Raw genomic sequence first — 17,980 nt, forward strand, 5'->3', positions numbered from 1 at the left:
AAATTTTGGGGGGTAACATCAAGAATGGGGTTATGATAAACATACAATAGAGCATAGAAATTTGATCAACATACAATAGCAAACAGAGATGGACTTCAATGAGTGGAGAAAATTGAGTCAGGTATCAAAATGGAGAGGAGGAAGGAAAGGAAGGAGAGATAGGGTGGGTCTGAATCAAGAGAACAGGAGAGGAGGCCTGGTAAAGTAGATAGAGCATAATTCCAGGTGCTTTTTCAGCCTCTCCTGAAGCCTATCTGAAAGCCTGCTGGGTAGCCTAGATGGAGGGATCATAGATATTTGAATTTCCCTTCTCCTTTATCTCCCTTTTTAATTTCCCAGGAAAGAGAATGTTTCTCAATTATAACTCTATCACTACTCTGTGTTTGTTTTTGCATGATTTTGCCTTGCTGTCAGTCAGACCTTTATATGGTAAACACTTCAGGGCCAGCTCCATTATGAAATGTAAATTTCTCAATAGCATGAGATTAGTTGATGATAGTAGATTAAAATACAAGGCAACTAGGGATTTCTTTATTTGTGAATGCCTGTATCCATAAGGTTATATGATTTGCAAAGCCAACTATTTTTAGCTTGGCCTTTCATAGTGTTTTAAAAAATATATTTATATCATTTAAATTGTATTTCAACATTTTTATTTGACTATTTTTTCAGAGAGGTTGTAGAAAGATTTCATCCTTGGAGGCAGAGGCTTGTACCATGTAACCCCCTTTACGTTAAAATCTATCTTTACACAGCCTTTCCTTCTTCCCTCCAGTCTCAAAGGATGAAGTGGTTCCCCTTTTGTCAAGGGTAACCCTTCTACTTGTGCTCTTGATCCCATCACCTCTCACCGCCTCTAGGATGCTGCTCTATCAATCATTCACTTTGTCTTTCACCATAACAATAATGGCTGACATTTTTATAGCAGTTTGAGGTTTTCAAAATGTTTTGTGTTCATGGTCTGATTTGACTTTTGCAATAACTTTGAACTACAGGTACCCAGCCAGGCCCATATTACTTAAATGAAAAAAAAAAATTAGTTCAGACTGGTGTACTCATAGATGCCCAAGTGGCAGTAAATATTGGAGATGGGATTTGAACATGGCTCTCTCCTGCCACCTGAGCCAGCACTAACTGTACTAATACCCTGTCTTCTACTGGCTCCTTTTCCCCCTGACTAAGGGGCTTAGGTTTAACAAATTCTTCTTGCCTCAATAATTATTTCATTCCTCAGAAGGTAGAAGAAATGGTAAGGGGAATGGCTAGTCTAGACCTGATTATTGACCAAAAAGGGGATGGGTGCCTGAAAGATGTGCATTTAACCCTGTAGCACTAACTAACATTGTTATCAGTTCCTTGAAAGAAGACACACATATTCTAAATTTGCAGATGGTGCTAGCCTAGAATTCATAGCCACCATGTTGGATTACAGAGTCAAGTTCCAAAAAGTTTTTTTTTTAATAGACTATAATAATGTTCCAAATCTAATAAGATAAAACTTAGTAGAGTTAGATGTGTAGTCTGACATTTGGTTTAAAAAAATTCAACTTCAAGAAGAAGAGATGGTGAAAGGCAGGCTTAGACAAGAATTCAAATGAAAAAGTTCTGGATTCTTTATTAAATCACTTGGCTAATATGAATCAACAATGTGATATGATAGTCAATACTGCTAAGGTTGAATCCAGAGATCGTGTCCAGCATGTAGGAAATATAAGTCCTATTGTACACCACCAAGGTTAGAGCTTATTTTAGGTATTATATGCCACCTTTCTGGAGTAACACTGAAAATCTGAAAAGCATTCAGTGGACAAAAAGAAAAGTCTAGTTGTGGTTGTTGTTCAGATGTTTCAGTCATGTCTGACTCTTTGTGATCCTATTTGGGGTTTTTCTTGGCAAAGATACTATAGTGGTTTGCCATTTTCTTCTCCATTTCATTTTATAGGTGAGGAAACTAAGGCAAACCAGGTTAGGTGCCTTGCCCAGGGCCACACAGCTAGTAAGTGTCTGAGACCAGATTTGAACTTGGGAAGATAGTACTCTATCCACTGCACCACCTAGCTTCCCATGAGATAATGCCAAAAAGAGTGAACTGAAGGAACCTGGCAGAGTGGGGGAAATGTCATGGGGAGTCAGGGTTCAAATCAATCCTGGCTCTGCTATTGTTTTATCTTTGAGACCATAGGCAAGTTGTTTTTTCCCATATGTAAAAATGGTGGAGTTAGTGTGTGTTGGGGTGAAGTAAAGGATCTGTGACTTGATGAATTCTGAGGTCTCTTCCATGTCTAACTCTACAATCCTGTGGACAGGGGGTGTTTAGCCTTCAGAAGGGGATATGTGAGTGGAGACAGGAGAGCTGTCTTCAGGTATTTGAAGTGTTGCAATGCAAGAGAGGGATTATAGTTGTTCTGCTTAGCCCCTTGGGCGCTAAGGACTATGAGCCCTGAGTGGAAGTGGTAAAAAAACAGATTGAAGTTTGCCATAAGGAAATTCTTCCCAACAATGAGAGCTATTCAGAAGTGGAGCAGACTGCCTCAGGAAATACCAGGTTCCCCCTTGCTAGCAGTCTTCCAGTGAAGATCGACCACTTGATGGGGATGTTCAGGTTCAGGCCTGCATGTCCTCAGAAGTACCTTCTGACCCTGAAATTCTGTAATTCTTCCATGCTCCCACCTTAAGCTACTGATCTAACTGCTCTCTTTCTCTCATGATCACCCCCATCAATTCCTTCTCCTAAAGAAAGCCTATCCTGATAGCTCCAATTGAAAGCATTCTCACTTTCCTCACATGCAGAATAGCACTAATTTGTACCTCACCTCTGCAGTCATGATCCTCTCCTTTTTGTTTTACTTATATTTATCATCCTGTGTGGTCTTTGAAAGCAGAAAGTGCATTGTTTTTATTTTTATAGCTCTAATATCAAGCATAGTGCCCTGCCAATGGTAGTCACTTGACAAATGTGTGTGTTTAATGGAATAGAATTGCACAACTTCTAAGATCTTTTTCATATCTATGATTTCAGGATTCTTTTGAATCACCAAAAAAAAAAATTGTCCTACTGGGTTTGAGGTGGAATCTTCTCTTTCTTTTCTTTCTTTTTTTTTTTTTTTTTGGTGAGGCTATTGGGGTTAAGTGACTTGCCTAGGGTCACACAGCTAGGTAAGTGTTAAGTGTCTGAGGCCGGATTTGAACTCAGGTCCTCCTGACTCCAGGGCCGGTGCTCTATCCACTGAGCCACCTAGCTGCCCCTGAGGTGGAATCTTACCTCATGGGTCTCTAACTCAAAAGGACCAGACTCTCATGTACCATGACAGGCAGGAATGCATGTGTGTGCACACTCACATACCCGCACATGGACATACACCAGATCCTTTCATCCCTTCATCTCACCTTTAAATCATCTAGATGTCAATTTCCTAGTGCTTCTGTTTCATGTCTTAGTGGGTTGAGGGCTGCACTTTTGAATGTGGCTTGATTTCATAGGGCTGGATAAATATTTGAGCAATCAAGTTACAGTCAGTGGACCTGGGTTTGAGTCCCAAATCTGTCACTTCCTACCTACTTGACCTTGGACAAGTCACTTAACCTCCCTCAGTTTCCTTATTTATTTATTTATTTTTGGTGAGGCAAGTGGGGTTAAGTGACTTTCCCAGGGTCACACAGCTAATAAGTGTCAAATGTCTGAGGCTGGATTTGAACTCAGTTCCTCGTGAATCCAGGACTGGTGCTCTATCCACTGTGCCACCTAGCAGCCCAATTTCCTTATTTATAAAAGGAGGAACTCAGGCTACTTGTCCTCTGAGGTCTGCTCTAGCTCTCAATCTATGATCTTATGATTTACCTCCAAACAGAATGAGCAGGCAAGATATGAGCCCCAAATATTTGCAACACTTTACACTTGTTTTCTTTTTTTTTTCTTTGACAGTAGTTTATTTGTCTAATATGCAAAGTGTGGTTCTCAGTCCTTTAATGCTCTAGCTGGCATGAAGCATTCGAGGTTCAAGGTTAATGGTGGCTTTACCACTGATTTGCCATTCCATGAATTTGGGCAAATTGACCTTGTTTGTCTTTAAGATGAAGCAGCCAATTAGAGTTTTCTAGGAGCATGTTTTTGTTTTTAATAGGAGAACCATTTCAGAAAAGCATATATTATGAAGCAAGAAAGCTAGAGAGATCTCCCCAAGGGAGGAATCAGTAAGAGCAGTGAGACCATTTTGGGGAGGAACAAGGGAGATGTTGGCTTAGCAGTTACTATCATGAATGAGCCGGCACTTCAGGAGCTTCAGGTAGTTGTCAATCTTGTGTGAGTCTCTTCGTAGACAGTGCAGTAAATTATAAAATGCAAAGAGACGTGTGTCCTCATCAGCCATCTGTAGAGATGGAAGTCCTGACCAGACGGAGTAGACCTCATTTTCTCTGTCACCTGGATGAACCTAAACCACCAAAGAGAACAGGAAGATTTATACATTTTTGTTTCTCCTTATTTCTCCTGATAGACTAGGCAGTAAAATACAGAGAAAAGATCTAAGCATAGGGGATTCTTTAGGCTAAATATATTAGGGAGTCCTTATGGACTGTTCTAACATTGAAGGCTGTGCACTATACTGGGAAAAAGCCACTGTATTTGGAATCACAGTACCTGGGTTTAAACCCTAGCTCTGTTATTTACTACTGTGTGACCCTGGGAAAGTCCTTTACCCTCTCTAGACCTCAGTTTCCTTAGCTGTAAAATAAGATGGCTGGCCTACATGACTCCTAAGGGTCTATCTAAATCTATGACTCAAATATTATGAGTAACTATTTACTATCACTAGGTACCTGGAGCAAAATATCTTACTCAATGATTTCCTCTCTTCTTATACTTGCATATTTGGCTTGCCTGGCCTGCATATGCCTGGAAATGAAGTTTATATTTGTCTAAGAGGAGACAGGTGGAATATGGGTGGGGGGCTCAAAAATATGTGTTGCTGTTAAATATAGACTTTGGTATTTCCATGAGAGGTCTAAAAGAGCTCTCCACTCTTATTCTATTTGGGTGGCTCTTATTTCTCTGGAATATGAACTGCTTGGTCCTATTTCTCTTGGCCAGTTACCATAACTTAACTTGTGTTTTGTTGGCTTTTAAATCCTATTTCTATATATTTTTGTATGGCACAATTCATATATGAAGGTGATGAGGTGAGTAGTATCCCAAAAGTTTTGAGGTGTTGAAGAAACTACATGATATGCAGAGGACCTGGATTTAAACAGCATATACCTCCACTGTTTCCTCGATGTATGATCTTAGAGAAAAGTCACCATCTTTCCACAAACATTTGCTAAGCTTCTACTTTCCTGTTTTAGTTTTCTCAACTGTCAAGTGAGGAGAATGTTGGGGAGTGCTATCTGGCATGACTGTCTTAAGGATTAAAACATGTAATATATGTGGAATCACTTTGTAAACTGAAATGTCAAGGACCTTGACCTCTGACACAGTAACACTTGAGACAATAGGGAAGGGCCAAGGTATTGTTGGAGATATAGTTTTTGTAGTTCTTGTGACCATAGACTTGTGATTGACCAACTCTTTAGTGTTTACTGTGTCCAAGACTTCTGGATACTTGTAACACAGCCTGGCACTCAGGACTTCCTCAGGGGAAGACAGAGTAATACAGGTGAAGACAGAGTCCTAAAGAGATAGTCACCCAGGAATAATAGAACCACAAAGGCTACTCTGCTCTCTGTCTATTTCATTCTTTCTCTGTTGCCATTCTCTATTTTTCTGTCATTCTCACTGTATTTCTCTCTCCCTCCTCAAACAATTTTCTCTTACTATATATATAATTTTATAATTATGAGGTTCTGACTCTCCCTGCTAATTAGTAGTAGTAGAATCTGCCTTCCTTTCCCACAGATTAACTGTTCTGCTTCCCTCATTGGCATAACCTAAAATGTAATGGAAATATACGTTATGGTTATTTTATTGCTAATAACAATAAATATAAAATTCTAATAATCTAGTAATAAGGATTAATAAGACTTGTTGAATTATTCAAGATTGAGAAGGTAAATGAGAAGACTTTTAGGATAGAGATTCTCAACCTTTTCCTAAGAAGTACTTCATATTTTCCCCATTCCTTGAGAATCCTAAGTGTGGCTAGAGAAACTAGTAAATAGTGACATCAAAGTCCCTGAATCTTAGGAATTGGGGAAGGGGTCCTGATGGTAATGTATATGTTAGGGTTAAGGGAGGGAGGGAGTTCTACCACCAATTAAACACTTCCTGTCTTGTTAGGCAAATGAAATTCTAGGCAAATGAAATATGGACACAGCTGAGGAAAGAACTCAGTGGCAGCAATTAACTTGGAGGTTTTAGACTCTACTGGTAGAGCCCAATCTGTTGGTTGTATAGCTTAGGTAATTGCTTATCCTTTTCCAGGGAAGGCTGTCTCCTAAATTTTGGCATCCAGTGTTTGCCCATCCTTCAAAAGTGATTCCTTCATGGGGTGGCACTCAAAAATGGATAGATCACTGGGAGGTTACTATGGTGGTCTTAGCTATGTGTATTATACTGAATGTTTTAATGGATGGTTAGTAAATAGGTCATGATGTGGGGGGGTAGAGGGAAGAAAAGCGGAGGAAAAAGAATGAAAGAAAGAAAGAGGAAGAATGAAAGAAAGAAAAAGGAAGAATGAAAGAAATTTGGGGAAATGAATAAGATGAATTTGCATAACATAAATTAATTAGTTGAAGTAATAAATATCGGTCACAGTATGGAATAGAAAAAAGCCCCTTCTTTATACCTGTAAAGCTTAAAATAAATTTCTAATGCGCAGTAGACATAACAAGATTGTTCCTCTATTGAAAGGATATAAAGGCCCATAAAACATATCCTCAGTAAAGAGTGTGATAATGTGACATCACTCTCTTTTTATAGCTTCAATAACTGTATTGTGCTTTCAGACAGTGCTGTTTTTCTGAAGATCCTCAGCTAGGTCTGTGGGACATTAGCTCCTTAATGTTCAAAACATTTCTGTAGGCACAGGTAGACAATTCAAGTAGTATTAGTCCCTACTATGGGAGGAAAGTGCAAAACCTAGAAAGATTGAACACATTATTTTTGCTGTTTAGTCGTTTTAGTCCTGTACCAATCTTCTTGACCCCATTTAGAGTTTTCCTGGCAAAGATACTGGAGTAGTTTGCCATTTCAGTCTCTAGCTCATTTTACAGATGAAAAACTGAGGCAAACAGAGTTAAGTGACTTGCCCAGGTTCATACACCTAGTTAATTTCTGAACCAGATTTGAACTCTTAACTCCAGGCCCACCACTCTATCTGCTGTACTACCTACCTGCAAAAAAAAAAAAAAGGCAAATCTTAAAAAGACTAAACATATTGGAGTTGTTTCAAACCTGGACCCCTGAGCAGAATGACTGAAAAGGTCCCTTTACCACCCGTACTCCCCCTTCTTACTTTGTGGATACAAACAGGTATCCACTAAATCCACTGGTAGAACCCAGTCTGTTGATTGGATACCCATTCATGTTCTAGGTAATTGTTTTTCCTTTTCTAGGAGTCTCAGTCTCCTAACTTTTGGCACTCAGTGCTCACCTATCTTTCAAAAATGGATAGATCAGTGGGAGAGTATTATGGTAGTGCTTTGCTAGGTGTATTGTACTGAATGTTTTAATGGATGTTTAGTAAATAGCCCATGATGGAGTAGGGAGGAAGAAATGGAGGGGGTAGAAATGGAGGAAGAAAGAGAAGAGAAAGAAAGAAAAAGAAATGCGACAACTCTATCTTTTGTCCGCCCCTTGCATTGCAGGTGATGAATCAAACATATTTATGTCTTTATCATTTCAATCTCTTTCCCCACTTTTAGCCTTCCCAGAACTGCCATCAGGAGACAAAGTATTCTGAGAGTGTCTCATTTCCCCTTTCTATCTTCACCCTTTGAAGAGAAAGGAGTAGGAATGGGATCGCACTACATTGGTGAAGCCTTCTCAGGAAGGGCTGTCAGCATTAAGTTCCATCAAGTATTTCATACTTTATTCTGAATACCAACTTTACTCATCTTTAAGACCCAGAATTCAATGGATCTAAGTTTAAATTCTAGTGAAGGGCTTCTTTTTTGTGCTCTCTCTTTCTCTGTGTGTGTGTGTGTGTGTGTGTGTGTGAGAGAGAGAGAGAGAGAGAGAGAGAGAGAGAGAGAGAGAGGGAGAGGGAGAGAAAGTGCAAGCACAAGAGCTCTCTGGCAGTTTGGTGAAGTCAGCCTATGGTTCTTTTCTCAGGATGATGTTTTTAAATGATTAGGGGAAACAAAGCTAAATTTTAGTTATGTTAGTATATATGTGTGTGTGTATGTATATATATATATAATATCATATAAATAAATATAGAATTATATATAAAGTATTATATATAAGTTCTATCTATCTAATATTATTTTCACATCCAAGTTCACAGACACCTTGAAATTTACCCATGGACCCCTTTGGTAGGATCCTGTGGACATCAGGTTAAGAACCTTCATGCTAGTGCTTCAAGCCAAATCTTGTAGTCTCCCTCTCCAACCTGCCACCACCCATCTTTCTGTATCCTGGTGGACATCTCTCTACAGGTAGGTCTCCAAGGAGTTCAGAAGCCCTGGTCACTGTTGAATGAGCTGCTCAAATGGCACAGTGAGTTGAAAGCAAAACCATTAGAGAGAAGCTGCTGGCTTTCTACAACCTCCTGCTTTTCTAAGTCATAAGATAATAGAAAAAAAGTCTGTAGACGCATTCTTCCTGGAAAAGAGGAAAGGTCTTCTTGTTTTCCACACCCATCCCCAGTCCCCCACACTATTCTGCCTTTTAATTTTCATTAATGAGAAAGAGAAAGAAATAGGGAAGAAATAAGGGTTCCTCTCACCTGCCCCACTATCTTCTCCATGCCCTCTAGAAGTCGTTTGTTTTGTTCCTCAATCTCCACAGCTTTTAAGAGGATGGTGTCAGGGGCTTCTTGCATACTCCGCACTTCTGTGACCAGATGAAACAGGGGCTCATTCCAGGAACGCAGGACCCTGAGCACTAAATTCAGGAGGTCTTCATGCTGTGCAGTGACATCAAGAGGAGACCATTAAAACCAACTCTATGGGAGGAGTGTGATCTTTTCTCCATATGATCCTAGAAGCATAGATTTAGGGCTGAAAGGGATCTTCAAGGTTATTTAGCCCTAACCTTTCATTTTACATCTGAGGGAGCTGAAGCCCAGGGATAAATGACTTGCCCAAGGTCACACAGGTAGTAGGGAGCTGAACTAAGATTTGAAATCAGATCCTCTGTCTCCCAATACGGCAATATTTCCATTGTCACATGCAGCTGCCTTGAGAATTCCAAGTGGTTTATTATATATGGAAATAATTTTAAAATCTGGGAAAATGGAAAGAAGAGAACTTTATGATGAAAAGGAAATAATTATTCTATGTAACAGAAAACTACCTTCCAGGATCAGATGTGATGATAATTGTAAAGTACACAACACTGTGCATTATATAGTAGGCATTATATAAATGAGTTATTGTTATAGTAATAAATTTCAATAAAGAATCTATTATATCATCGATTGTAATATTAAAATTAAAGTTTATAAATTATAACAATATATTACATTTAAGGTAAATAATACAAAATTATAATTATTACACAATTAATTTTATAATAAAATAATATTTTGTTGTAAGTTATTATTATTATTATTATTATTATTAAAAGTAAAATGTACTGGAGTAAAAAGCATCCCTCCCTCACTGTGAGTTTCCACTTACAAAGACAAAGCAGAGAGTGGGACTTTACCTCTGTTTGTCTCCGCTTTGTGCACTGACAAAATCATTCAAGGTCTGGTGAATTTACCTGTGCTTTTGGAGACTGAGCGTAACTTGAGTTCCTTTAATTCAGGATAAGTGTAAGGTTAAGTTTGAAGGAGTGGAGGAAGAAGGACTTTTCAGTTAGGAGGGACAAGATAAGCAATCACAAACATGTTTTTTGTGGGGAGGGGAGGGAAGGAAGGAAGACAATAAGCATTTATTAAACACCTACTATGTGCCAGGTACTGTATTATGAGCTTTACAAATATATTATTACTTTTGATACTCAACTCTGGGAAGTAGGTGCTATCATCACCCCCATTTTACAGTTGAGGAAACTTAGGTACACAGTGGTTAAGGGACTTGTCTAGGATCACACAGCTACTGTCTAAGGCCAGATATAAATTCAAGTCTTCCTGACTCTAGGCCTATCCACTGCCCTACCTGGTTACCTAGCTGGGGGGTCGGGGGAGGGGAGTAAGGAAATCATTCTAGCCAAGGTGCAAAGCCTGGTTTCAAGAACCCAAGGTCACCTCCATACCACAGTGAGGCCCTGGAGTAAGCCTTTAGTGGAAATGGCGATAACACTTCTCTTACATTACACAATCATTTTCTGATAAAAATTCCCCTCCATAAACATGTATGTTGTAAATGGGAGGCCTTTGAAGACCCTTCCAGCTTTACATCTCTTATCCTACAGTCTAAATTGCAATGTACCATAATGCATATATATAAAGAACTCTTTTTTTTTTTTTTGGCAGGGCAATGAGGGTTAAGTGACTTGCCTGGGGTCACACAGCTAGTAAGTGTCATATGTCTGAGGTCTAATTTGAACTCAGGTCCTCCTGAATCCAGGGATAGTTCTCTATCCACTGTGCCACCTAGCTGCCCCTAAGAACCCTTAATAATTATGTGAGGCCACACAACACAGTGAAAACTACTCTGGATTTGGAATAATAAAACCCAAGTTGAAACCTTGGCTCTGCCTCTCTGTGCCCAGATGTCACCCTTGGAGCCTCAGCTCCCTCATTTAGTTGGATGAGGTGATGCATGAGCTCCCTTCCAGCTCCAACTCCATGCCCCCCTGCTGTGCTCCTCCCCATTGTTCCGGTTAAAGAACTGGAAATAAGACTCACGTGGATCTGCTGAGCCTGTTCTTTGTCTTCAGGAGTAGAAAGAGAAGAAGTATGACAGCTATTGATGGCCTTAGTTATGAAGCCCCGGCCCTGGGCATAACGTTCATCCTAGAGGTGTCCAAGCAAATAAGTTTGGGTTGTTAGTGTACCAAATAAAACAATTAGCAGAAGGTTCGACTCTATGAGAGATAGGCAATTATCATTGGGAAACAATGAAGAAATTTAAAATAAAAATAAAGTAGATAATGCTTTTTCTAACTTATTTTCCTATTACCCCCAATGGCTTCTCAGTATTTGACTGCTCAATAAGGTTTTATATTGCTGTTGATGATTGTGAAGTAATATGTAAAGGACGAAGGGCAGATGGAACAAATATTTTCAGCAAATGATTTCCAAAAAAACCTGAGTAATCTTAAAGATGGAAAAGCTAAGATATAGTAAAATTATTTCTAAAGATAAATTCACTTTTATCAAAACTTTGCAAAAATATTAAACTTTAAGACTTGGAAGAGAAAGGGGGTAATATAAAAAAAAGAAGGCAGAACAAAAAACAATCATCTGGTAAATATTGAATCAGATTCTCATTTGGATATCACTGAATTCAATGGAGCAATAAAATATGAGATGGTATTTGCTTGCCTGAAAGTGATAACGAAGGACTTTTAAAAAGTGCTCAATCAGAAAGAGAACAGAACTCTCTTCTCTGAGACCTCTGTTACTCATGACCCTAGCTCACCCTCTTATTGTAATTAGAAAACTCCATTTTTTAAGAACTGTGATTCTCAGTCTTTTGGATTTGTAATGTCCCATTGTTTTTTGACTTCCTGACATCTTTTCCTCCCTCTTCCTGGATATGGAAGCACTCTTGTGTCACATAAAAAGTGAATTAAATAAAGTTGTGTTTAATTTTATTAAATCACTCCAAACAAATCACTAATTTAGAAATGATTAGGGGATATTCATGGTTTCACAAGAGCAGGTGTGGGGATCCATGAGATATAAAAGATGGGACTAGAGGTGGTAAGTGGTGGGAGGAAATCCATTTAACTGAGTAAACATTAACAGGTGGCTACCATAACTTCAAAACAGCCTTTTTTTTTTTCCTAGTGGCCCTGTTCTTAGCATTAGACATGGATGTTTCCCATTGACTACTTTTGACTCGTGAGGTTTTCCCAGAGTTCAGAAGAGGGGTCATTCTGGGATGGAACAGATACTTACAAATTCATTGAACATTTCTGAGGAAAGAGAGTGGATGTAGTGAGAGAGCATGACTGCACGGTCAAAAAGGTCACTGAGGGACACCTGGCAGTTGACAGCCCCACTGGGACAGATGGGCAGAGATTCCACGCTCCTTGACAGGAGCAGGCTCGCCATTAGCAGCAGTAGCAGTAATGACCCTGCATGGGTGAAAATGGACATGTTTAGAATGATCTATCCAGAAGACATTATTGAAAGTAATGGAGTCATAAGGAGTGTTATCTCTTCCTGAAGTGCTCTGCTTTATGGTTTGGCACTGTAATAGCTGGGGGGAAAGCCAACACCTTCCATTGTGTAAATTTAGATTTATAATTATGTTTGCACATATATACAGTTTGAGAAGTAGGTCACTCCCTGCATTTTTGTATTGCTCCCTAGAGTACTTCTATTCTTTGCAAACATTTGGAGCTTAAATTAATTTTGAGGCAGGGTGTCCAGGTCATTCTCTTAAGATAGTTTAATGTCCTGGGAATTCCTGCAGAAAATTTCCAGCAGCTGTGCTATGTAGCTATTTGCAACTTTAACCCTCTATTGTCCAATTCTTGCAACAGGTTTTGTGAAATGAATAGGGATTGGGACAATCAATCTGCTTGTTTTGTTTATCTTAAAAACCAAGGGGAATAATCATCACATAATTCATTTATCTATTTGTCTATTCATTCATTCATTCATTTATTTATATATTTCATTGCTTATTCATTTATTTATCTATTCATTCATTAATTCATTTATTCACTCATCTATACGTTTATTTATTTAATTTTTATTTACTTTTGTTAGTATCAACTATAACCCACTGGGGCCTAGTCCTCCTACCTAATATAGACATGGTGCTAAACCTTGTTTATAAGAGGTTAGAACCGGGTATCATGGAAAGTATGAGAGCACCTAGTGGGTCAAGGGTTATTAGAAAGATCACTGACATTACTTCTGAAAGGCAAAAATTTAAACTTATGTAATATGCCAAAAATTCTGAAAAACTTAGTGTCTCCATTCTTTTTGTATAATTGAAAACATTCTACTTCCTAAATAATCACCGAAGAGGGCATTGCACTTCTGAAGATCATGGGAGGAAAAAAAAAAGAGAGTGGCAAAAACCACTTAAGAATACATGTGGAAGGGGCAGCTAGGTGGCACAGTGGATAGAGCACTGGCCCTGGATTCAGGAGGACCTGAGTTCAAATCTGCCCTCAGACACTTGACACTTACTAGCTGTGTGACCCTGGGCAAATCAATCCCAATTGCCTCATCAAAAAAACCCCCAAAACACACACACACACACACACACACACACACACACACACACACACACACAGAATACATGGTGGGGCAGTTAGGTGGCGCAGTGGATAAAGCACTGGCCCTGGACTTGGGAGAACTTGAGTTCAAATGTGGTCTCTGACACCTGATACTTACTAGCTGTGTGACCCTAGGCAAGTCACTTAGCCCTCATTGCTCCGCCAAAAACAAACAAACAAACAAAAAGAATACATGGGAAATGATTATTATGAATACATGTTAACAGGGACTGTTGAATCCTTTTTAAAAGAAAAGGAACATAGTTGAACCATCAAAACATCTTGCTTCATAATTTTAGTGAAACATCCATAAGAACATCTGATAAACCAATATTTTTATCTGAAATGAAAGTTTCCAGGAAACATAATTTAAATGGTGGAAAATGTGCCAGAGATAGATAAATACTATAGGTTTATATTTGGAAAGTCCTACATAGTATGCATATCCCATTAGGAAGAAACCCTCTGAGTTATAAGTTGAGACATTTTAGTGCAGGGGGATGATCCACATAAGACTTTATTTGTCAAAAACTTGAAACTTTTGAGATGATAATTGAGCATGTGCATTAAGCATACGTTATATACAAAAACAATAATTTCCTAGCAATATAGCACATATGATATGTATTACAGAGACACCAGAAATATTGAATCCAATAAATGTCCAATTAGTTATTTCTAATTCAGGTACTTTAACTTACACATTAATCTTTTTAGCTGACATTTGTTTGCTCATTTTGAGGGGAGGGTGTTCTAGATTTCAATTTCACTGGAATAAGGAATTTCTGGTTTATGAAACACCCTCTATGGTACAGATTGGAACTTATCTGTACCAATCTTAGACAATTGCATGGGGTAGTGAGAGGTTAAATAACTTGCCAGTATACATGCCCCTAATATGTGTCAAAGGCAGGACTTGAACCCAGATCTTAATGCAGGTCAGATCTTACTACCTTAATCCCTTGACTTCATCAAGCTGCCCCTTATTTAGATGTCTTTTTTTTACTGTGATTTTATTGGTCTAGTGAATATGTAATAAAGAAAATCCTTCTACCAAAGAGTAGCTAGCATAATTCAAGCAAAAATGGGTCAGCCTAATTTTACCAATTTTTCTTTTCTTGCAAATAATCCTGGACACTGGAAAGGACTTCAATAGTTGCTTGCTGTTCAAGGTGACAAATGGTTTGAGTGAAATTGAAAGAGTTGTGCAAAGGAAACTTGTGCTCTCATTCAATTCATGGTCTACATGAATATAGAAGAATTGGGTGTAACGGAAAATTCCAGTTGCTCCAATTTACTGTGGCCAATACTGTAACTTCACAGGTGCTGGGGAGCTAAAAGTTCAATTCTTACCAATTATGGTCCATGGAATATAGGACTATAGCATCATAAATCTAGATCAGTGAGGACCTTATAGAGTATGTAGTTTGACCCCCTTATTTTATTAGATGAGAGAACCAGGACTCAGAGAGGTAGCTTCATAGCTATCATAGCTTCATAGAGGTCATATGAAGAGGTGGAACCATGATCTGAACTCATGACCATTGACTCCACATACAGTAAACTTTCTACTTTACTGCAGTTCAAACCAAAGCAATTTCTTAGGAAGGTCCTATTTTGCATAATTGGATAGACTCATACTATGACTGCTGAGTGAAGAGAGGGCAACAAGTATCTAGGCTTTAATCCTGAGGACCTTCAAAAACACTATATTTCCCCAAATATCAAAGAGACAGAAAAGTTAAAGGAAGCCAAAGAAGTCAATAATTAGGCTATTTTTGAGGAGTTGTACCTACCTTTCAATGATGACCTTTTGGTGTACATGGTGGTGAAAGGAGATTTCACTGTGTTTCACCAGAAGGAGTTGGTGGTCCTATAGTTTCCTGTTCCACAGATAGTGGCTTTATAAAGGCTCAGAAACTCATACTGCATATGTTAATCATGTTAATATGTTATTCCTAACCCTTACCTGATCATCCCCTCTCGTCATTGAGATTATACACATAATTATAAACATCAAATGGTATTTTACTTCCTATTCATATTCAGGTAAGACATATTGGTCAGAAATTGACATTCTCAGAAGGATCTTGATTAATTAATTTCAGAGTGCTGTCCTGGACTAGGAGCGTAGGTGGGAAATGAGGAGAACAAGTAGAACTGTGAAATCTGGTGGTTGGGATGGGTCAGAATAAATGTGATAGATGTCATTTATGTAATGCCCTACCTTCATTTTCTTTAACATTTCCTGGATGTGGTGTCCTTTCTCATTCCCTCTTGGATGACTATGCCATAGTCTTAGATGCTATTGAAGGACTTTCTCCTTCCTGCCAAAATTGAGAGAAAATTCAGATACCTTTGGTTGGGAAAAAAGAAAACAAGATGTACCATGAATGAGAAAATAAGGTATAAAGTAAAATCAATAAAATTTCCCCAAAAAGTGATAGAAAACTCATGAATGTAGATAGGACATATAAGTAGAACAGACAGAAAATGAAAAGACATAGGACAAAAATCCAGTCAAGAGTGAAAGAAGAAGACTGAAAATAAGCCTGGGAAAATCATGTAGGATTGAAGAGAAAAGGCAAGGGAGCTGGAAAGAGATGAACATGTCAACTGATGAAAAAGGAAAGAAAATATGGCATCTAAACAATGGTCATATTATATATTTTGAATGAGATTTGTATTCACACATTCACAGAATTGTAGCATTGGAAGGCCAACTATTCCAGGCCATACATATACCTATAAGGATATATCAAATAAAATATACCAAAATAGTAGTCACCCAATTTTTACTGGTAGGCATTCAGGTAGAGAAAATATACTTCCTTCCAGGGTGACACATTTCACTTCTGAGCATCTCTGATTCAGGGATTCTTAACCATTTTTTTTGGTGTGATGGGTCTCTTTGGCAGTCTGGTGAGATCTAGCAACTCAATATCAGAATGTTTTTAAATGCCTAAAATATATTACACATGATTATAAAGGAAACAAATTATATTGAAACACAGTAGTCAAAACTATTTTTTATTTTAAAGTTCACAGACCCCAGGTCAAGAACCTCTGCTTTAATTATTAGGATGTTTTCTATCCATCTAGCCTGAAATTTCCTCTTTATGCCATACACCATAAATGTAATGCCTCTTCTATGTGATGGCCTTTCAAATACTTGAAAGCAGCCATCATATTCACCCTAAATTTCTTTCATCTCCAAGTAGAACCAATCCCCAGTTACATCAAGTGATCCTCAAATGGCTTAGTTTTGAGGCTCTTAACTACCCTCATTGCCCCCCTATGGATCTGCTCAAGCTGTTCAACATCCTTCCTAAAATGTAGCACCGAGAATAATATTGCATATGTGGCCTGATACAGGCAGTGTACAATGGGATTATTACTATTCTGAATCTCTATGGCTTTCCTGCTACAGATCAGAATGAGTTATCTTGGTTGCTATATTATTATACTGTTCAGTCACAAACATGGCAAGAGGGGATGATACTATGAGTAGAAGAGAGAATAACAGAGGACAGAGGAAAGAAAAAATACTCAAGTATTACTTTGATATATTTTATTTCCCAAGTATTTTTAGTTCCTACAATACTTAATAGGCAGCTAGGTCTTGCAGTGGATAGAGTGTGGGCCCCAAGTCAGTAAGACTCATCTTCCTGAGTTCAAATCTGGCCTCAGACATTTAGTACCTGTGTGACCCTGGGCAAGTCACTTAACCCTATTTGCCTCAGTGTCCTTAATGAGCTATTTTCCTCAAAATGAGCTAGGGAAGGAAATGGCAAACCACCTCAATATCTTTGCCAAGAAAACTCCAAATGGGATCACAAAAAAGTCAGACATGACTGAAAACAAGTAAACAACAAAGCACTCAGTAGTCCAGGCTAGAGGCAATAAAGGCTTGAACTAGTTAATTGGTTGTTTGAGTAGGGAGTAAACAGATTTAAGGTATTTGTAGAGGTAGAAATGGCAAATCATTTCACTTCTGAAACCATCTATTATCTCATCTGTAAAACTGAGTGTGTGCTTGAATAGGATATATCTGAGTTCTAAATCTTATCATTTAAAATAATACTCTCAGTTAATTTCCTCATGTCAAATGAGGGACAACATTTGATTAAGGGGAAGAGAGATTTAAAAATAAAGACAGAACAAATTAAAGCAGAAAGTGGGTGACGTGTGAACAGTCGGGGAAAGTTTAGAAAATCATGGCATTTTGAATAAAGTAAGCCTTTTGCATTAGTTAGATATTGCAATATCCTGTTAACAGGAAACATGGTATGATAAAGCAATGAGGAAGCCAGTTAATGAATTTACATGGAGAAAACGTGGTTCTTTGGAACCAGATGCATCAATTGGCCACCATTGAATAAACACAACTTGGGTTTTTCTAGGTAATTTCTACTGTAGCCAGCTATAGAAACCACAGTATCTTTATCCTTTCAGAATATATGATCAGCC

At 38.3% G+C, this 17,980-nt stretch overlaps 1 protein-coding gene across 1 annotated transcript; it reads right to left on the bottom strand.

Annotated features, from left to right (window-relative positions):
* Positions 1–4,238: 4,238 nt before the first annotated feature.
* Positions 4,239–15,378, bottom strand: PRL (prolactin). Its single transcript, XM_043977826.1, has 5 exons — positions 15,307–15,378; positions 12,174–12,352; positions 10,956–11,063; positions 8,886–9,065; positions 4,239–4,430 (listed from the first exon to the last, which is right to left on the bottom strand). The coding sequence occupies exons 1-5, from the start codon at positions 15,332–15,334 to the stop codon at positions 4,239–4,241; spliced, it is 687 nt and encodes a 228-aa protein (XP_043833761.1). The 5' UTR covers positions 15,335–15,378.
* Between the last annotated feature and the right edge of the window lie 2,602 nt (positions 15,379–17,980).

This window comes from Dromiciops gliroides, chromosome 1, assembly GCF_019393635.1.
Source record: "Dromiciops gliroides isolate mDroGli1 chromosome 1, mDroGli1.pri, whole genome shotgun sequence".
NCBI lineage: Eukaryota > Metazoa > Chordata > Mammalia > Microbiotheria > Microbiotheriidae > Dromiciops > Dromiciops gliroides.

What these genes read in the sequence shown, in the direction of transcription:
- PRL (XM_043977826.1), bottom strand. Translation starts at nt 15,334, where the DNA reads ATGTACACCAAAAGGTCATCATTGAAAG. An exon ending in CAAAAGGTCATCATTGAAAG is followed by an intron (nt 12,353 to 15,306) that starts GTAGGTACAACT and finishes TCACCCATGCAG; the next exon opens with GGTCATTACTGCTACTGCTG. An exon ending in TGGAGAAGATAGTGGGGCAG is followed by an intron (nt 4,431 to 8,885) that starts GTGAGAGGAACC and finishes TTGGTGGTTTAG; the next exon opens with GTTCATCCAGGTGACAGAGA.